Source organism: Aspergillus flavus, chromosome 8 (genome assembly GCF_009017415.1).
Source record: "Aspergillus flavus chromosome 8, complete sequence".
In the NCBI taxonomy this organism is placed as follows: domain Eukaryota; kingdom Fungi; phylum Ascomycota; class Eurotiomycetes; order Eurotiales; family Aspergillaceae; genus Aspergillus; species Aspergillus flavus.
The window spans coordinates 1,921,509-1,940,900 of record NC_092403.1 but is presented as its reverse complement, the minus strand read 5'-3'; the positions used below and the strand labels follow the sequence as shown (position 1 = coordinate 1,940,900).

The 19,392-nt window shown below is 46.7% G+C and overlaps 5 protein-coding genes across 5 annotated transcripts; 2 read left to right on the top strand and 3 right to left on the bottom strand.

Moving 5' to 3' along the window:
* Window positions 1-72: 72 nt before the first annotated feature.
* F9C07_2287460 (Thiolase, N-terminal domain-containing protein) lies at window positions 73-2,110 on the bottom strand. Its single transcript, XM_041295270.2, has 5 exons — window positions 1,770-2,110; window positions 1,653-1,702; window positions 1,520-1,595; window positions 957-1,446; window positions 73-888 (listed from the first exon to the last, which is right to left on the bottom strand). The coding sequence occupies exons 1-5, from the start codon at window positions 1,832-1,834 to the stop codon at window positions 370-372; spliced, it is 1,200 nt and encodes a 399-aa protein (XP_041151133.1). The 5' UTR covers window positions 1,835-2,110; the 3' UTR covers window positions 73-369.
* Window positions 2,111-6,384, top strand: F9C07_2287459 (P-loop containing nucleoside triphosphate hydrolase protein). Its single transcript, XM_041295261.2, has 4 exons — window positions 2,111-2,275; window positions 2,333-2,478; window positions 2,535-4,763; window positions 4,868-6,384. The coding sequence occupies exons 1-4, from the start codon at window positions 2,256-2,258 to the stop codon at window positions 5,428-5,430; spliced, it is 2,958 nt and encodes a 985-aa protein (XP_041151134.1). The 5' UTR covers window positions 2,111-2,255; the 3' UTR covers window positions 5,431-6,384.
* Window positions 5,594-6,262, bottom strand: F9C07_13328 (putative cytoplasmic protein required for cell viability; the record flags this gene model as incomplete). Its single annotated transcript, XM_041295271.1, has 2 exons — window positions 5,594-5,967; window positions 6,025-6,262. The coding sequence occupies 2 exons, from the start codon at window positions 6,260-6,262 to the stop codon at window positions 5,594-5,596; spliced, it is 612 nt and encodes a 203-aa protein (XP_041151135.1).
* On the top strand, window positions 6,385-13,221 carry F9C07_2287458 (uncharacterized protein). The gene is made up of 10 exons (XM_041295262.2): window positions 6,385-7,943; window positions 8,166-8,936; window positions 9,020-9,064; window positions 9,123-9,641; window positions 9,696-10,037; window positions 10,129-10,410; window positions 10,456-11,009; window positions 11,061-11,524; window positions 11,588-12,605; window positions 12,655-13,221. The coding sequence occupies exons 2-9, from the start codon at window positions 8,882-8,884 to the stop codon at window positions 11,898-11,900; spliced, it is 2,574 nt and encodes an 857-aa protein (XP_041151136.1). The 5' UTR covers window positions 6,385-7,943; window positions 8,166-8,881; the 3' UTR covers window positions 11,901-12,605; window positions 12,655-13,221.
* A 184-nt stretch (window positions 13,222-13,405) lies between these two features.
* F9C07_2287457 (Hsp70 protein-domain-containing protein) lies at window positions 13,406-18,429 on the bottom strand. Its single transcript, XM_041295273.2, has 9 exons — window positions 18,138-18,429; window positions 17,981-18,031; window positions 17,794-17,920; window positions 17,574-17,739; window positions 16,812-17,519; window positions 16,253-16,733; window positions 15,930-16,194; window positions 14,832-15,303; window positions 13,406-14,742 (listed from the first exon to the last, which is right to left on the bottom strand). Exons 1-9 carry the CDS (start codon window positions 18,178-18,180, stop codon window positions 14,395-14,397), a joined length of 2,661 nt encoding a protein of 886 aa, XP_041151139.2. The 5' UTR covers window positions 18,181-18,429; the 3' UTR covers window positions 13,406-14,394.
* Between the last annotated feature and the right edge of the window lie 963 nt (window positions 18,430-19,392).

Below are 19,392 nucleotides of genomic sequence, written 5' to 3'. Positions count from 1 at the left end.
ATCCACTGCATTCCAGCATTTTGAGTGGTCACCAATGTTCTACCACTTCTCCAGCTTACATAAGGTAGTAGTTCTGGTGTTTCATGATTCATTTAAACAAGACAACCTACCTTAACCGTAAGCTTACAAGAGTCTCTACACAGATCACTAAGCTTGTTATACAACCTCTAAACGCAGTGTCCTTTGACAGAACAAGTTCATTGCTTTTGAACAGAACTTCCAGCATTAAATTTACATTGATGATGCTTCGCCCCACACAGCAGACCGTGGCAATCAAAGGATGTCTATGTACTCCAGGTTTTCCTTCAGATGCTACTGGTCTGAGTATTCCTATATTCCATACCAAGATCAAGGGCGACTCGGCATGACTCAGACGAGAGATTCGACAACAATAGCGCTAGCACCACCTCCTCCATTACAAATCCCGGCACAACCAATCTTACCCTTTCTCGCTTTCAATACACCGAGCAATGTAGTCAAGATACGAGCACCGCTGGCGCCGATAGGATGACCGATAGCCACTGCACCACCATGGATGTTGACTTTATCTTCAGCCAACCCCAGGAGTTTCATATTGGCCAGAGCAACTACGCTGAACGCTTCGTTAATCTCGAACGCATCAACAGCATCCTGAGCCACACCTGCATGGCTGAGGGCCTTGGGAATTGCTAGAGCTGGGGCAGTTGTGAATTTGCTTGGCTGCTGGGCGGCATCTCCCCAGCCAAGAATCTTTGCAACAGGCTTTAGGTTAAGCTCTTTCAGTTTAGCTTCTGAGACGAGGATAACAGCAGCAGCACCGTCGTTAAGAGGTGAGGAATTCGGGGCTGTGACCGTGCCGGATCCGGGGATAAATGCAGGCTTGATAGCTCGAAGCTTATCCGGGTTAAGCTACGCAATGAGTATATTAGCAGTGGCCGACGACTTAAAAAATCTGTAGAAAGTAATATCTTCCTCACATTCTTTGGTTCTTCGTCTTGGGACACAGTCACACCTGGCTTGCCCCTAAAGCCAGGAAGTTCAATAGGCGCAATTTCTTCGTCAAAAAGGCCAGCCTTTTGAGCCGCCTGTGCTTTTTCGTAAGTGCGAATGGCATAATCATCCTGTTGTTCCCTGCTAAAGCCATGATCCTGAGCACACTCCTCGGCTTGCAAGCCCATGAGTTCCTGCTTTCCTGCGTCTGTCAAGCCATCCTTCATAATACCGTCCACCAGACTCTGGTTGCCGTATTTCGCACCGACGCGAAGGTTTGGAAGGTAATGAGGGGCGTTAGACATGGATTCAGCACCGCCTGCTACGACAATATCCGCATTGCCAGTCATGATGGTCTGTGCACCGAGAATAACCGCTTTCAAGCCAGACGCGCACACCTTATTAACCGTAGTACAGACAGTTGATTCATTGAGACCAGCGCCGAGAGCACACTGTCTAGCAGGATTTTGTCCAACGCTGATCCATAGAACGAGAATGTAAGTGTGCCTTCGATGTTGGCTATAAGGTATAAGGGTGGACGTTGACTCACTTTGCGGAGATGACATTGCCAAAGAAGACCTCCTGGATATCAGACGGCTTGATTCCATCCGCTTTGCTGAGCGCAGCTGAATTTCGAGTTTGTTAGTATATCAACACGTACCGCCACTCGAGAGCTGTCATACCTTTAATAGCATGAGAGCCTAACTGCGGGGCAGTGAGACTTGAGAGCGACCTGTGGAAGCGGATAGTCAGTGTAAGTCAATATTGTACGTATAGACAAGGCACAAGGCCAATCTCACCCCAAGAAAGAGCCGACTGGGGTGCGGGCAGAGGAAACAATATAGACCGGCGGAAGAGAAGACATATCGGCGGCCTACGATAGCTGATTAGAAGAGTCGTAAACCAAAAGCTTCTGTAGCGTGAAGCGTTTAAAGGGGTTCGGTGTGTGGTAAAGGGCACCCGTGTAGACAGAACTTGCCGGTAATAAAGAAGATTGGTGGGATTAAAGGGGGGGAAGAAGGGAAAACAAGAAAGAGTTGAGTTATTCAGCCGACGATAGCAGTGAGGTATCTCTGACACGAGAAGAGGTGGTGAGAAATCAAAGTCATTTAAGGACCCCTCCTGGACGTGGCATCCGCGCGGCGGGGCTACCAAAATGGTAGGGTCGACGCACGGACCACTCGGTGAGTCCATTAGACGGACTTCAGCAGCTTGGGACAAAAAGAGATGCGACAGCTCACTGGTGACAAGTTTTTGGCAGCTTGAACCACCTTTCCCACCGCACGATGGATGATCTCTACGATGAGTAAGTTGCATCCAATCTAACGCTCTAATTGTGCAAATTCTAATCAAGACCACACAGGTTTGGCAACTACATTGGAGAGGCTGCAGATTCAGATGAAGACGGCCAACACGACGAAGTGAAGCCTCGGGCTTTCGCCTTCAACGAGGCGTTTGGGGAGGAAGAAGATGAAGAATTATATGGGCAGCAATCTATGGAGGTGGACGGTGGGCACTCTCTTAAAGCCCCTGGATTTAGTCGGTGCTGATATATCTCATTACAGAAGCCCCCTCAAATGCCGTCATTCTACACGAAGACAAACAATACTACCCTAGCGCACAACAGGTCTACGGGACAGAGGTAGAGACATTAGTTCAAGAAGAAGACGCACAGCCTCTCTCCGAGCCTATCGTTGCCCCCGTACAGCAAAAGAAGTTCGCCATTGAAGAGACTGAGCTCCCCCGGGTTCACTTTTCAAGGGAATTCATGACTGATCTTCTGAATTTTCCTGAACAAATAAGGAACATTGCGCTTGTCGGTCATTTACATCATGGGAAGACCGCGTTCATGGATATGCTTGTTATGCAGACGCATGATTTGACTGAACGGCTAGAGAAGCGAGCAGGTAAAAGAAAGGAAGTACAGCTTCGTTATACCGATATTCACTTTCTAGAGAGAGAGCGAGGCCTTTCTATTAAATCAGCTCCTATGAGCCTAGTTCTTCAGGGCACTAAGGGGAAGTCTCATTTGTTCAACATTCTTGATACCCCGGGGCATGTGAATTTTGTTGATGAAGTAGCTGCCTCATCACGACTGGTTGATGGCGTGGTGATAGTCGTTGATATTGTGGAAGGAGTACAATCGAATACGGAGCAAATCATCAAGCACGCTGTGCTAGAGGGCCTTCCGTTGACCATGGTTGTGAACAAAATGGATCGGCTGATCCTCGAACTGAAGATACCACCCAACGACGCCTATTTCAAGCTCAAGCATGTGATTGAAGAAGTCAACACTGTCATTGAAAGTGTCTTGCCTGGACAAGGCGAAAAATGGCGACTAAGCCCAGAAAAGGGCAACGTCGCGTTTGCGTGCGCTTCAATGGGATGGTGTTTCACCCTTCAATCATTTGCTGGGATGTATGCCGAGACTTACCCTCAAATTGAGACCTCGGATTTTGCTCTGCGTCTTTGGGGCGATATCTTTTTCAACCCAACAAGCCGGAAGTTCACGCGGAAAGGGGTTGAAGAAAATTCTAAGAGAACTTTTGTCAAGTTTGTCCTTGAACCAATATACAAGCTCTATTCTCATGCCATAAGTGAGAGTTCAGAAGACCTGAAACGAACACTCGCAAGTGTCGGCATCCACTTGAAACCATCTCAACTGAAATCAGACGCGAAGGAGCTACTCAACCTGGTTTGCGGACAGTTCTTCGGTCCTGCTACAGGATTTGTAGACATGATAGTACAGCATGTACCCTCTCCAGTTGAGGGCGCGCAGATGAAGCTGGACCGGTACTACACTGGACCCCTCGATTCGAAAGTGGCAGCCGCTATGACTACGTGTGACGCCGATGGTCCTCTCGTTGTCCATATCACGAAACTCTTCACGAGCACAGACGCTTCAAGTTTCAATGCATTTGGAAGAATCATGAGCGGAACTGCACAGCCTGGACAACAAGTTCGAGTGCTGGGTGAGGGTTATACTCCTGAAGACGAAGAGGATATGGTGACTGCGACTATCTCGGACACTTGGATTGCTGAGACTGGCTATAACATCATGACCAGTGGTGTTCCGGCCGGAAACTTGGTTCTCTTGGGTGGCGTGGACAATTCAATCGTGAAGACAGCGACTATCGTGCCTCTGAAACTTGAGGATGACGAAGACGCATACATATTTAAACCAATTCGACATATGACCGAGTCTGTTTTTAAGGTCGCTGTTGAGCCTGTTAATCCGTCTGAATTGCCAAAAATGCTTGATGGTCTTCGGAAAGTCAACAAGAGCTATCCTCTGATCTCAACCAAAGTTGAGGAGTCTGGGGAGCACGTCATCTTGGGAACCGGTGAGCTCTATATGGACTGCGTGCTTCATGACTTGCGACGGCTCTTCTCTGAGATGGAGATTAAGGTCTCAGATCCTGTCACCCGCTTTTGTGAAACTGCTGTTGAGACTTCAGCCATTATGTGTTATTCTATCACACCAAACAAAAAGAACAAGATAACCATGATTGCAGAACCTTTGGACGACGGAATCGCAGAGGACATCGAGAGTGGCAAAGTCAGCATCAAAGACCCAATTCGCAAAGTGGCACGTTTTTTCGAAGACAAGTACGATTGGGATAAACTTGCAGCTAGAAGCATTTGGGCCTTCGGCCCAGACGAACTAGGGCCTAACATATTACAAGATGATACGTTGCCATCCCAGGTTGATAAGAAGCTTCTTGGAAGCGTCAGAGACTCTATCACCCAAGGTTTTAGCTGGGGTACTAGGGAAGGTCCACTTTGTGAAGAGCGTAAGTTCACCAATCTCTAAATCCTATTTAACCCGAAGCAACACGGCGCCGAGCTTGAAATACATCTATCAAGTCCAGTAACCTTTTGTGCTAATTGGCTATAGCAATTCGAAACACAAAATTCAGGCTCACAGACGTCTCCCTTGCCGACCAGGTCATCTACAGAGGCGGTGGTCAAATCATTCCCACTGCGCGACGCGCAATTTATTCATCGTTTCTCATGGCATCTCCTCGCTTGATGGAACCCATTTACTCCTGCACGATGACAGGGCCTGCGGATGCCGTCGCTTCAGTGTATACTGTCCTTGCGCGCAGGAGAGGTCATGTCCTCTCTGATGGGCCCATCGCCGGAACACCGCTTTATTCAGTCCGTGGCTTGATTCCAGTGATAGACTCATTTGGATTCGAGACAGATCTTCGTATTCACACACAAGGCCAAGCTGCAGTTAGTCTTGTCTTCGACAAATGGAGCGTCGTGCCAGGGGACCCGCTAGATCGTGATGTCAAGATAAAACCACTAGAGATGGCCCCTGCAATGGCCACTGCTCGAGACTTCGTGCTAAAGACAAGAAGACGAAAGGGCTTAGCGGAGGATGTCACCGTAAGCAAGTTTTTGGAACCGGAACTCTGGAGAGGCTTGAAGGAGAGTGGCGTTTTGGACTCATGACCTGTTTATCACTGGGGTCCAATGGTATACCATAAATTCCATGTAGTTATATCATTTGATGGAATAAAAAATGACCGAATATCCTTGTGAAGACAATGCCAAGTGATGATATTTTATAGGCGCGACAAGAGCGCTACTTTTCAGCCTGCCAGATAGTTCGAGTTCACTGGCATGTCTCTAACATCTTCGCGATAACGCCCATTAGTGTTCCGTTTTCCAAAGCAGCGGCCACTCGTTCTTTGTCCGCCAGCTGCTTGTTCACTTCATCAGCAGTGCTGTGTGTCCCTTCTTTGATTCGTACATCCACACGAAACCGGGGAGGAAGAGATTGCTCAAGCCGAACACGTACACCGAGACCTATGACCGTGGCGAGGCTACAGTGCGTGATAGTAGGGGTGATGAGGACAGTAACTGTTCGTAGAGGCGAAGCCGGTACATATGGGAGTGTTGGGGTAATAGAAATATCAGGAAGAGACACAACCGCTAGAGCTCCCAACGATATCGGATGCTCCGGGTCAGATATAGTCGATACGAGATCTAGAGATTAATAAGTGGTTTTGTTTGACGTTCCTTTGGCAAGCAGCCGTGCCTTACCGTAGATTTCTTGTTCATCTATCGGTTCTTCCAACAGATCATCATCATCACTTTCTGACTCTGATGACGACGTAAAGCCCTCTGGGGGTAATTTACTCGCATACACAAAGGGAAGCGCGGACGCAAAGAGACCATTCCCAAAGATACCGGGCTTGCGAGACGGTGCAGGTCGCAAGCGTTTTGGAAGATCAGCAGCATTCAATATTGTGGGATTCGAGTTCTGCATTTCGGATGCCATTGTGTGGGCAAAGAAGTGGCCGACAGTCTTTAATTGCTGGGTAGGAAATCACAATTGTATGTTTTCTAGACGAGGGGTAAATTTACTATGGGGATGGAGAACGGCCATGTGGAACAATTATTTTCCCTTGATAAAGTCTAAACTCTATGAATCCATCTTAAGAATTTGATATAAAAGATCTAAAACCCAAACATCCGATAGAATTAAAAATTGCTCCTTATGATGGACATTCGTTCGACGTCCCTTTATGCGCAGAAGCGTTGAATACGTATCTTTTTACTTTTACTGCTCTTGTTCCTACTGATAGGGGTAAGATCATCGTCTTTCAAAGGTCGAGAGAGACTTTCCAGCCCCTACGTCAAGAAATTAGACAAGTAGCGCGAGTGATGTTGTTAACTACCTGGACAACTTATCTGGTATATACATTATGCGAAGCTTGTATCACTATAGTGTAAGATCAAGGAGGGTGCTTTTAAATTCACTTGTATGAATTGGTGCTGGATGTAGTGTTGCATGTACTGTACCTAGGTCCTGCTTGACCGATCACCACCGGTGTAACCGGCAGATACCTATAGTAATATTATTCCCGCCAGCCATTAATATGGCTCATATGGGATCATGATCCTGGCCAAGAAAAATCCGGACTTGCACATCGTAGCAGAGTTGTATTGTACCCTCCCTATCTTGCTAACACAGCTCACATAATAACCCAAGCCCCCAACCCGCCATGGAGTGAGGGACGATCGGGAGCCTAGAGACGAGTAAGAGCTGCACATTGCACTAAAAGCAAGGTAGTATATAGCATCAAGAACTCAAGTATGGGATATATCTTCGGTTTACAGATAGGAACTTTCTCCCGAACTTAAAAAGAGTCCTACCAATTATCTAAGTCACATCTACGCTATACACCCGCAGATATTCATCATGCTCCGGAATACTATACTATCATTATAGTATACAGTTGTTGAGCGAAAGTGATTATCAAATAAATTAGGCTAGTGATAACTAGACTAGCCTACAATTTAATAAATCTACGGAGTACGAGTCATGGAAACTTGGCAGAGCATCATCATTGTTCTTGGCACTTTTTGGCCGCTACCAAACTAGAGTGAGTACTCCGTACTGAGGAGCGGCAATCATGCGGCCCCTCAACATCCGAGGCGATCCTCTCCTCACCTGCGCCTAGGCCGGTTGACTCTTTTATTCGCACCCACTTCTTTGAGGGCTAATCGTGTTTATCCACTCGTCTGTTATTGTGGTTGGTTTCGCCACTGCCCTTTTTCATCATTGTTCGATACTTTTGAACTGTGTATATCATACTATCTGGCTACTATGAGACGCCAGGCATCTATCAGTTAATCAGGGACGTAACGTCGGCGACGCGGCATGCGAAATTCATCGTATTGGTGGGCTTCTGATTCCCCTGATGCTAGATTGTATCGCGTCCTCCAGGGTCAAGTTTTGGACCACCAGCTTCTGGTAGCATTTGTGGCCTTTTCTAGTGTTTCTCGCACAGCAGCCCGAGGTCCGCACATTTCATTCAAATGCTGACTGCAAACCGGGGGGTGATGCGCCGGCTCAGATCGCTTTTCTACAACAAATCCCAACAGAGAGTCTCAATATACTGACGGTGTCAAGTCACGATGCAGGCTGGTTAAGCTTCCAGTCTTTCTATTGTAAGGTATTCTCAACTTGGACGGCCGTCTTCCCTCGTTTCATTGCTACCACGCTAGATATCACTACCTATCGGCAGACCTTTCGTCAATTTGTTGCTAAGCAAAGGCTGTGCGCATCGCTTGCGGGCACGTTGAAGCTTTATTTCACTTCCTATTCACCCCCTCATGGACTGCCTCCCCTCCTTATCCCCGCACCATAATTCTAAGGCCCGACTGACATTCCGCAGTGTAAGGCCAGGTTCTCTTCTCAGACCCTTGCGCTTTTTTTCACGAATCGACTATTGTCCATTCAAACTCACACTGGATTGTTGTCATCAATTCTGCCTAATCAAAACCGCAAGCAGTCTTATCACGATTGTCACGTCGCAAGTTTCCCGGCCCCTTGAATCTTCGAAAAGTCGCTTCTTGGCTGCTCTATTTGCGGTAGCAAACCAGAACATTTGTCGCTTTTGCAGAAATATAAGAGTGGAGCCAAAGCGTCAAACTATTGTGAGAAGGAAAACAACCATTATCACGGACCATTGTTGTCTAGTTTTCTCTTCTAGGTATTCCTTTCGCGCGTTTTCATCACCTTATTGCTTTTATCTTGCAAGCCGACACCGATTGCCTCAGCCTCGAGGAGAAGCAAAAACACTTTATTAAGTGACGACACATCGGGAGACAGAAACCCCCATATACCTTGCCTTATACCTTACCCCAGTTGAACGTGCCCGTTTAGCCCTCTCTTCAACCTGCTAACTCGTCAACCCGTCAATCAACCCGTCAACCTGTCCTCCCTTCAATCTTTTTCTATATCTCTTTTTTTTAGTGTGTGTTTTTGTTCAGATTTATCTAGACAAGGCAGGCCTTGGAGATAAATCTTCAAGCGTTATTATTATCCCTTTTGAGTCACCCGAACTTTGTGGTGAGGATCGCTCTTCGTTTCTATAATTTCGATTTGGAAATGCAGGGCTATTCATTCACACCGCCGACAGGGCCCCCAAGAGAAGGCCACAAAAGTAAGGCATCAATGTTGCTCTATATAGCTAAAGCGCAACGAAAATTCAGTTGGAGCCAGTCACTGATAAGCTTTAACCAACAGACTATGTATTCGTTGACGAACACAACAGACATAAAAGACTCAAGGGTATGTCACCCTCCTATGCTCAATGTTAAATTCCTATTCACTAAAACGTCCCATCTAGTGATGCGAGCGTGTAATGGCTGCAGAAAGCGTAAAATCAAGTGCGACGCTGCTACAACAAATACATGGCCTTGCTCGGCCTGCACACGTCTTAAGCTAGTATGTGTACCTCCTACTGTTGGGCAGGACAGCGAGTTCCCCACGGGGCAGGGTGTTGAAGCCAATCCAACGAATGCTATTGGTGCATCCAATACAACGGAATCGTTCTCGTCCTTTTCCATGCCCCAGGGTTACAGAGACAGTGGCCAAGCTACGGTGGGTGGTATACCTCCATATAGCGACGGTATGGGAATGTTCCCCCAGTTCACTCATTCTGCTTCCCACCAAACGGGAATGTATGAAGTAGGGTCACCTGCCCTAGCTGTCTCACATCAGACCTACCAGCAACAGCAGATTTTTCCCTCTCAGACGGAGAGCTTGGGAACTATTGAGAGTGGGGTATATGGCGATCACGAACAGTCCACAGCTGAGGATCTTAGCGAGGTCCTTGGTGAACTCAAAATAGATGAGACTGGTATAGGTATGGTTTAGGTCTAATCTCTGATCTAGGAATGTCCGCTAACACAGCAGATAGCTCCCTATATAAGACAGCAAAAGAAAGAGAAGGGCGAACCGGAAATCCCTATACAGGATGAAGTAGAAGAGCCATTGCCTCCTCTCAGTACTGGAGCAGGCTCTACAATTCGCATTCCTCCGGAGCTTATGCCATCCGATGAAGAGGTCACGAACTACTTCAAGATCTATTTTGATGATATACATCCTTACGTCCCTGTGGTGCATCGATCGCATTTGTACTACCAGTGGCAATATGATCGGAACTCGATTTCTCCACTTCTCCTGGAGGCGTTGTTTGCATGCGCGGGAAGGCAATCAGATGATCCAGCTCAGGGAGCACAGTGGCTTGCATTAGCGAATAGTAGGTCTCCTCACCCCTGCGCGCTCCTTTCCCTTGGCTTTGGATGTCGTATTGCCTTAATATACTGGTTTTAACTATGCGCTACATTTAGGGCACGAGTCTAGTTTTATGGATGTACCCCGCCTGAGCACAATCCAAGCAATGCTTCTACTTTTGAAAGCACGAGAATCCGTGCCAAAGAAGGGCTATTACTACCGCTCGTGGCAGACTGTGAAAACAATTGTTTCAATGGCTAAAGATTTAGAAATTGACGAACACTACAACACGCATGCAGAGCATAGACTCTGCGATCTCAACCCCATAGAGTGTTTGGTACAGACAAGAGTGTGGCAAGCCCTCCTGGTTGTTGAAGTAATGATTGGTGCACCGCAAGGTATGTTGCTATTATTGGCAATACTCTTAGTACTAACGTTCAAAGGCCGATCGGACTACGGTGTAACTCCTGACACCGTTTGTATGGATCCTGCGCTGGATATTAAAGATCTTGACCAATTCGAAATCGATCGATCTAGACAATATGCCTACTTTGTCCAGAATGCTCATCACATTCGTATCATCACTGATACATACCACAAAATCAAGAGGCAAAAGGACTGGGGTGCCAATCCAAAGTTCGTTGAGAAGAATCCTCTCTTTACCGATTGGCTTCAAGGTCTTCCTTCAGATCTACAGATTACCTACCCTCCTGACGGCTCACCCCCGTGGATACCGTCCCATTTTGTGGCTAATATGCATTCCCATTGCCATCTAGGCATTATTCTACTACACCGACCTCAGTTGCTTGCATCTAAATCCTTTGCCGCAGGCGGGGGGTGGAAAATGCATATGGCTTTGTGTTACTCTTCGGCTAAATATCTGTGTAGACTTCAAGAAGCTATCCTACAGCGCTTTGGCCTCCCAGGTCTACTTTCCATGCAAAGAGGTATAAATTTTGCGATTTACTGCATTATGACTTGCACAATGTTACATTTGGTGCGTTTGTGTTCCTATCCACTAGGATAAAATAGCTAACGCAAATCTCAGGTCGCGATAACCTCTCCTGACCCGAACTTCCACACAGATGCGCGTGATTATTTTGCTCGACACATGCGCATCCTCGAGAGGTGCTCTTCTGCTTGGCCGATGCCAGAAATGCAAGCACAGATCGACTCCTTGCGGCTAGCATTCTCGGCCGATGTGAATAGACCCTTCGAGCTTAAGCCCACATTTCCTTATGGAAGTCCTTCAGAGCCATACCATCCGAGCCCGCCGCCTCTCGACTCACAATACCAACCTCATGTAAGTCAGGTTTCTGGCGGCGTCCGGGGTCGGGTGGGTTACAACCCTTATCCGATCACCCCACCAATATCAGCTAGTACTGAAGATTCAAAGTCCGATTGCTCCCAGCTCCATTCTCTGGGGATGATGCCGCCCCAGCCTGTCTCGAGTCAATCATTGAACGCGCCTCTCGTTGACGAGAACAGCTGGGATCCCACCCGTATAATTACGTAAGCAAACTACTGAAAATGTAGAGGCATTCTTTCAGACTCTTGCTGACGTTCCCTATCTAGTCAGTGGGACATGGCATTTTCCATGGCGCCTTCCACAGTGAATACAAACTCTCCCCCAATGGCTATGGATCATTCAGTTCAAGCGCCTTTGGCAGGACAATACACTGTCCAGTATGGACAAACAACAAAGGTTACGCCAGTCACGCCTCCTCAGGCTATCTCACCACCTCAATTTAATGGACAACAAGTGCTCTTTACAGCGCGTGACTGGCAACAGAGTGTTGCCAGTGTTTATGATCCTAATGGCTTGAAACGACGCTGGAATTATTCCGTCGATATAGGTACAGAGCACACTCAGAAGCGCGCACGTTGAATATCAGTATATGCAATAGGCACTGAGGACTAACTCGGTTGTTATTTACTTGGAGAAGGTGGCTGTATGGATGACTCTTGTGATATAGATCTCTTCGTTCTAATATACCCCTTGTCTTTACTTGTTAACGAGATCTTCAACGCCTGCAGCGTGAACTCATGAATGTACTCTCTGGTTGCTATCATAGATGCAGTATTCAGCAATTTTTCTCTATTGTCTTTTATGCTAGGGTATGAAGTACTATATAAATAGGTAGACTTGTGCGTAGAATTTAATACCGTAAAACACACCTCACTGCACAAGATATCACTGCTAAAGAAGTGGTATACACAAAAACATTCATTGCTTGCTTATATGGAGATATTCGGTTGGAATTCCAGGAAATTAAACCTCTGAATAGCCTGGGTTACAGATGAAACAATATATTTGCGAACCCTCCAGAGCCTGTTATGGCAGTTATATGGTAAATGACATGTATAACAGCTGTAGATATCATTGCCCAAATCCACTCCTATGTTATTTCATCATAAGAAATCCATCCATGTACTCGAGTGAAATATACGTACATCCTAGAATAACGAAATATTCGGAGGCATGCATTAATTGGGACCGTGGAGAGCGAAGACAACTTGACCATTGCTGTATAGCCGATAGACAAGATGCGTAAAAATATGCGAAAAGAAGACAATAAACCATGACCCGAATCTGACTGTTGTTAGGTTATTGGGTTATTGGATGACCCATAACAACTTGCCATCTCAAGTGCGTCGACTTAACCCTATCCTCTCCTCCCGCGACCGGACAATTCTTGCCTTATCGCCTGGTAAAGGCTTCAGCTCATCACTGGGATCAAATTTGAAACTGTTCTTGACGTGATCGTAGTCTTTATTCTCTTGGGTAAATTTGCGAAGTCGGGTGTCCTCAAACGTCGCGAGGTCTTCAGACGTTATAGCTATTGCTGTAGGCTTGCGGCGAAGCATTATCAATATAGACAGGAGTACTGCCCGAGTTATTCTAGTTTAGAAACAGAAACGAACTGCTGAACAAAAAGCCCCTTAAGTCATGCGGAGGAAACCACACCCGGTGACGCACACGGACTCCACGTGACCAATTTTGTACTTCGGGAAGACAACGAACATTTTCGTTACACTAATCGTACTAACTTCAGTCCAACGCCCATATAGCTTGTTGGCGTTGAAGATGTTTCAACTTCGCACCAAACTTATCCGCCATGAGCGTGTAAGACTGGTAGAAGGATGTCTTTATCCGATTCGCCAGTTCTCGTCCATTCAAGGACGAGCGAAAGACGCCAGTCAATCCGGTAAGGCCGCAAGATCATCGCTATCTCATTTGTGTCTATATCCACCTGACTCTTGTAGGCAACGATGCTCCTAAAGCTCGATCTCTTCCCTCGGGGGCCTCATCTTCTCGCGCTCCTTCAAGGAAGAGCAACCTTCCACCAGCCAATTTGAATTCTAGAAAAACCGATTCTGACAAACCTCGTCCTCGACGCGTTTTCGACGCAAGATCTCTCGCGGCCCCTTCAGCCAATGGCCAATCTACAAACATCCTTAGGAGTACCTCGTTGCGAAGCCCCCGCAAGGGACCATCCATTCGCGCTCGGAGGCCGAGACCCCCAGCAAAGTCGTCAGCCCCCAAATTACGAAAAGGTGGACGACCTCAACGTTCGAAAAATACGGATATGGAAGAAAGCGATAGCTCTCAGATTGAGAATGTATATCGCGAACTCGCTGAGAAATCAAGGCCAACGCCAAGCCGCTACGAACCCCAGGCTCCTGACTTCTCTAACCTGAAGGAAACTTGGCCCTCTTTTCCCACGGGTACGACTGCGAATACAGCCGAGGTTGTTGAAAAATTATCTTTTCTAAGTGACCGCTTTCCAAATGGTTATGTTACTCCTTATGAACTGGGCATGCGGCTCTTCAGGGGACAGTTTGTTCAGTTTCTCGACGAGGAGGAAAAGGCACAGGCTATAGCAGAGGCGAAGAAACTCTCCCAACAGCGTGCAGACAATTACTCGCAGCGGAAAGGCGATTTAGTAGAACCCGAGGACGTCGGTTTTATTCCGCTGAGTGTGGAGGACAGGAAGTCTTTAGTGCAATCCTTCATCCAAGGAGCTTATCCCAAACTCAGTACTGAAAAAGCCGCCTCGCCTATTCTCAGTGAAGTGAAGAAGAATCTCAGAAACAACGAGTCTTATCAAGCAGCCGGTAAGAGCTCACAATTTGTTGCAAAAGTGGAATCACTCCTGTCTTCAGCTCGCCCAGTGAGGCGAGCCTAAACACTCCTGAGAGGTCATTGTACATTAGCACTAGTGTATTATTGTTCAATTCCATATATTGGTACATATGCCGAGCAATTCATACTGTAAGTCAGGTACTGGAGTCACATCGCAAGTAGTGACGTTGGCACGAACCTTGATGCCCAACAATTACAATCATTCACAAAACACATTTCTCGCCAACGCTTCAGGTTATGCCCTCTCCATCGCCTTCTTTGCTGCCTCAAAAAGATCCCTCACCTCCCTTTGCCCTTTCTCCGTTACCTTTTCCATCTGTTCCTGTGCTTTCCGAACATCATCCGGTCTAGCTATTTTCTTCTTCTGCATATCCTGAAGGCGTTTGTGTACGGAGCCTCTGGAGTCGCGGACTGCCGCTGTGGCCTTTTCCATAGCCGCTTTCGCAACACTAACTGTCTGATCCCGTGATTCTTTTGTCGGCGGTGGGATTGGTATATTCAGTTGCAGAGAATTATGCGCGTCTGGCTGGGGTGTCAAGGACAGGTCGGAAGACACAACCGCCGAAGTTATGGGTTTAATGTGCTGTCAATCGTGTCAGAAAGAGCTATTAAAGAATAGCGAGAGCAAAGGGAGGATCCAGGTTACGGTCCGAAGGGACAAAAAAGCCTTACATCTTCTTCCGTAGCCAGTATAGTTACCATGCGTCCTCCCTTAGGAACGACTTGAGCTAATTCTCCTAGTTTCACGGTTTCTTTGCCTCCTTTGCTTAGCTGGACACGAAGGCTTGCGATGGCATCTGTGTTAAGTCTTCCACCCACGCGCAGCTTGGAAAGGTCATCTTTGAGGCGGCACACCGCGGCCGCAATGCCATCATGTAATTGAGCGAGATCATATGGATCCTCAGAAACAAGACCAGCTTTAGGGGGCCTTGCATCTGGACTCGAGCTAGAAATGTTCTTCGTTTTATCTTTTTTCTTAAGAAGTAAAGGGGAAGTGGAAAACCCCACTCTCCCATTTGGGACTGCTAGACTGCGCTCTTGAAGCAGGCAGCGCCCCCGTTGAAGGTTGACTGGGGAGCTGGCATTTGTAAGTGTGGATGATAAACGTTGGATTTGACTAGATAATACTGGAATACGTTGCATCCTTCCTGATATCCGCCGCCACTGACAGACAGTAAAAGTCGATTGATCAGTTGTTGCAAAAAGAAGGTTGAAGGAGGCAGGGCGTTTTACTCAAATTTATTAGATAGCGTCTTCAAAACGTCGGGAACCACCATACTCCGTAAACACTCCGTAGATCACCGATCCCAATGCCCACTAACCAATTCAAGAAAGATCGCTAGGTTTCTGCCCATGACCCCAACGGCTTAAAAGACGTGGCACTTGTGCCTTTCGCTGTTCGCACAGAGTAGAAAAATCGTTAAATTATTGCAATAAACTAGAGGTATGGTTTTTACAAAGTCTACGCGCCTAAGCCCATGAGGCATTGCAAGTTGGAACATAAGATACCCGCGAAGTGTCATGAGAAAAAGTATATAGATTCACCGGCTCATAAAAATCATAGAAACAGTCTTCCCTGAAACACAAGCACGCGCCTAGTCCAGAAGGCCGCACATATACACCAAACTCGTGTCAAAAATGTTGCATAGGTAGCAAAGCAGCAGATTGGCCTCTATTCATAATACTAAGTGAATAACGCGTGCAGTTCGTTTTTTGATTACTATTTTTTACTTGCGGCAGTCACCGTAAGTCCAACTAAGATTCATTTACCGAGTGGCCATAGCCTTAGTAATGAGTCTTTTGAGGGCAAGCTCCTTCTTCTTGAGATCCTCAGGAGTGGAATCTTCGATCTCGAGCTGAGCCATAGCATCGCTGAGAGCGGATTCGATCTTCTCCTTGTTACCACGCTTCAACTTCATCGACATGGTGGGATCGGAGATGATCTCCTCGACGCGGGAAATGTAAGACTCCAGCTGCTGGCGGGACTCAAACTTCTTTGTGAAAGCCTCGTCGCTAGATTTGAACTTGGCGGCATCTAAACGATGTCAGTTATGAAAGTGTCTCGGTTAATCTGATCAGACAAGGGCACTCACCGTCGATCATTTGCTCGATCTCTGTGGTCGAGAGCTTACCAACAGCATTCGAGATGGTAATGTTCGCACTACGACCGGAAGACTTCTCAGTTGCAGTGACCTTAAGGATACCGTTGACGTCAACCTCGAAAACACATTCAAGGGCAGCTTCACCAGCTCTCATGGGCGGAATGGGGGCCAAGGTGAACTCTCCAAGAGAGGTGTTATCCGCACAGTTAGTACGCTCACCCTGGTAGACTGGGAACTGAACAGTTGTCTGGTTGTCTACAACAGTGGTGAAAGTGCGCTTCTTGATAGTGGGAACAGTCTGCCCACGAGGCACCACAGGGGCAAAGATATTACCCTCCATGGCAACACCAAGAGACAACGGAACAACGTCCAACAACAGAAGGTCCTGGGTCTCAGCAGAAGTGGCCTTTCCTGAAAGGATGCCAGCCTGGACGGCAGCACCGTAGGCGACAGCTTCATCGGGGTTGATGCTCTTAAGGAATATATCAGCCAATGTCGTTCACAATATGCGACCGAGAAAAGAAAAAAATGATAGATAAAAAAGACTCACCTTTTCAAGCTTCTTGCCGTCGAAGAAGTCGCTGAGAAGCTTCTGGATGCGAGGAATACGAGTGGAACCACCAACAAGCACGATCTCATCAACCTTGCTCTTCTCGATACCAGAATCCTTGAGAACTTGCTGCACTGGCTCCAAAGTACCAGAGAAAGACTTGGCATTCAGGTCCTCGAAACGAGCACGAGTAATGGACGAGTTGAAATCTTCTCCATCAAACAGAGAATCAATCTCAACAGTGGTCTGGGTGGCGTTAGACAAAGTGCGCTTGGCACGCTCACAGGCCGTTCTCAGTCGGCGCAGGGCTCTGGCATCACCCGAAAGGTCCTTTCCGGTCTTACGCTGGAACTCCTTCTTGAAATGCTCAAGCAAGTTGGTATCGAAATCTTGTCCACCAAGGTGAGTATCACCAGCGGTAGCCTTCACAGTGAACACACCGCCCTGGATGTTCAACAGGGACACATCGAAGGTACCACCACCGAGATCATAGATGAGGACATTGCGCTCCTTGTCGGACTTTCCGGAACCAAGACCGTAGGCGATGGCAGCAGCAGTGGGTTCGTTGATGATACGAAGGACGTTAAGACCCGAGATAGCTCCGGCATCCTTAGTCGCTTGACGCTGGTTGTCGTTGAAGTAGGCTGGCACAGTGATAACCGCCTTTTCAACCTTCTTACCAAGCTTGGTTTCCGCAACCTCTTTCATCTATGATATACTATCAATCATGTAGTCTATAATAAGAGTTAACGGTTTAGTTACCTTCATCAAGACCATGGAGGAGATCTCCTGGGGAGTGAAAGTCTTCGTCTCTCCGAGGTACTCAACCTCGACGGCAGGGCTTCCACCCTGATCAACTACCTTGAAGGGCCACGATTCAACATCCTTCTTGACGATAGGATCATCATAGCGACGGCCGATAAGACGCCTACAGTATGTTAAAACGAGAAACAGAATCTTTGACGCTCATGCAGCAACGCACTTGATATCGAAGATGGTATTCTTCGGGTTCATCGCAGCCTGGTTCTTTGCGGCCTCGCCAATCAAGCGCTCCTTTTCGGTGAAAGAGACGAAGGAGGGGGTTGTGTAGCTACCCTGCTCGTTGGCAACTAAATGTGATAAATGATTAACCAACAAGCTCGGTTCCAAGAAGCTTCATGTAGACATACTGATTTCAACATTGGTGCCTTCATAGTTGGCAACACAGGAGTAGGTTGTGCCTAGGGAACTGGTTAGCCCATTCAAAGCAAATGATTTTTTTTTCCCTTAAAAAAAAATGCTGAAAGGGTGGGAAGTTTGACAGGAGCAATCGGATATACAACTCACCAAGGTCAATACCAATGGCGCCTTCGTAAACTTCGTCAGACATGGTAAGAAGGGGGAGGGTGGAAGATGATAGAGACAAGGGTAGAAGGGAGGAATGGGATGAAAGAAAGAAAGATTTTGAGGGGGGAGGATTATAAGTTCACTCCAAGTGTTGAGAAGAAAGCAGAAAGGGAAAAAAAAAAATTGGAGAGTTCTGAGGGGAGGGCAAAACGAAACCCACTTTTGATTTTTTTGAAATTTTTTTCTTTCTTTTTTTCTTTTTTTTTCCCCTTCGCCTTTTCAACTTTTTCCTCCCTCGGCTGGGGAGCAAATGAAACGGCCAGAGCTAATCCATGGTTGGTTAAAAGCTAATTAGATAAGCCAGTGTTCAACTAAAAAGAATTTCCATCACAAAGAGCATCCATCACCTTGTACTGTGTAGCACTAACATACAATTTTACAACAAAACTAGTAGTATCAAATAACTGTATTGTAGAGACTTTCTACTACACAAGAATTACCTCGGATAGATTCCATGATTTGTGGCGTGCATTCCGTATTAGTTTGATATATATGCACATTATATAATCAAGATTAGATTCTGGTACTCATTGCTTATACATCCCTAAATTCCTACTCAAAACTTAGACTAACGTGCCTTATAAGAGGCACATCACTAAGATCCCGGAACATGATAGGTATCAGGTGTCATTTTACTCCGTACACTTTAAGAGATTGGTTAAATTTATTTTGTTCGGATGTGGATCGCTCCACTCTCTTATGAAGAAATTCTATGTGTAAACTTAGTAGCCGTTTGAACACATATGAATCAAGCTCTCATACTCAGATGACTCTATAAACTATTCCATCGAGACATTGCCGCCTCTACCACAACTCTAGTTGTAGCATGAAGACAAAGTCAGGGGTATTTGCAGGTGGGATTATAGTTTGGGTCATTGGCATAAGTAGAGGAAGGGAGGTTGCAGTGACATAACACCTTCTCTGACACGAGCACTGACGCTCTCATATTGTGATAGTGCCGCATTATTAAAATTGGTAGGTATATAAACAACCGAACATCCCCAAAACCGCCATTCTCCTATATCACCCCACATAATAAACAGCAAGCACGGGAATCCCCCATATTAGATATAAATCTCACATATTATGATGCAATCGAGAGTCGAAGACTGTAGCATGCAAAGCACATTAAGCTTTGTTTCTCGCACAAACTGCTTCATCAAGGAAGAGAATACGTACTGAAGTTAAATATGCA

What these genes read in the sequence shown, in the direction of transcription:
- F9C07_2287460 (XM_041295270.2), bottom strand. Translation starts at nt 1,834, where the DNA reads ATGTCTTCTCTTCCGCCGGTCTATATTGTTTCCTCTGCCCGCACCCCA. An exon ending in GGCAATGTCATCTCCGCAAA is followed by an intron (nt 1,447 to 1,519) that starts GTGAGTCAACGT and finishes TCTATGGATCAG; the next exon opens with CGTTGGACAAAATCCTGCTA. An exon ending in AAGACGAAGAACCAAAGAAT is followed by an intron (nt 889 to 956) that starts GTGAGGAAGATA and finishes CTCATTGCGTAG; the next exon opens with CTTAACCCGGATAAGCTTCG.
- F9C07_2287459 (XM_041295261.2), top strand. Translation starts at nt 2,256, where the DNA reads ATGGATGATCTCTACGATGA. An exon ending in ATGGATGATCTCTACGATGA is followed by an intron (nt 2,276 to 2,332) that starts GTAAGTTGCATC and finishes AAGACCACACAG; the next exon opens with GTTTGGCAACTACATTGGAG. An exon ending in AGGTCCACTTTGTGAAGAGC is followed by an intron (nt 4,764 to 4,867) that starts GTAAGTTCACCA and finishes AATTGGCTATAG; the next exon opens with CAATTCGAAACACAAAATTC.
- F9C07_2287458 (XM_041295262.2), top strand. Translation starts at nt 8,882, where the DNA reads ATGCAGGGCTATTCATTCACACCGCCGACAGGGCCCCCAAGAGAAGGC. An exon ending in AATGATTGGTGCACCGCAAG is followed by an intron (nt 10,411 to 10,455) that starts GTATGTTGCTAT and finishes TAACGTTCAAAG; the next exon opens with GCCGATCGGACTACGGTGTA. An exon ending in GATCCCACCCGTATAATTAC is followed by an intron (nt 11,525 to 11,587) that starts GTAAGCAAACTA and finishes TTCCCTATCTAG; the next exon opens with TCAGTGGGACATGGCATTTT.
- F9C07_2287457 (XM_041295273.2), bottom strand. Translation starts at nt 18,180, where the DNA reads ATGTCTGACGAAGTTTACGAAGGCGCCATTGGTATTGACCTTG. An exon ending in CGCCATTGGTATTGACCTTG is followed by an intron (nt 18,032 to 18,137) that starts GTGAGTTGTATA and finishes CCAGTTCCCTAG; the next exon opens with GCACAACCTACTCCTGTGTT. An exon ending in CCTCCATGGTCTTGATGAAG is followed by an intron (nt 17,520 to 17,573) that starts GTAACTAAACCG and finishes AGTATATCATAG; the next exon opens with ATGAAAGAGGTTGCGGAAAC.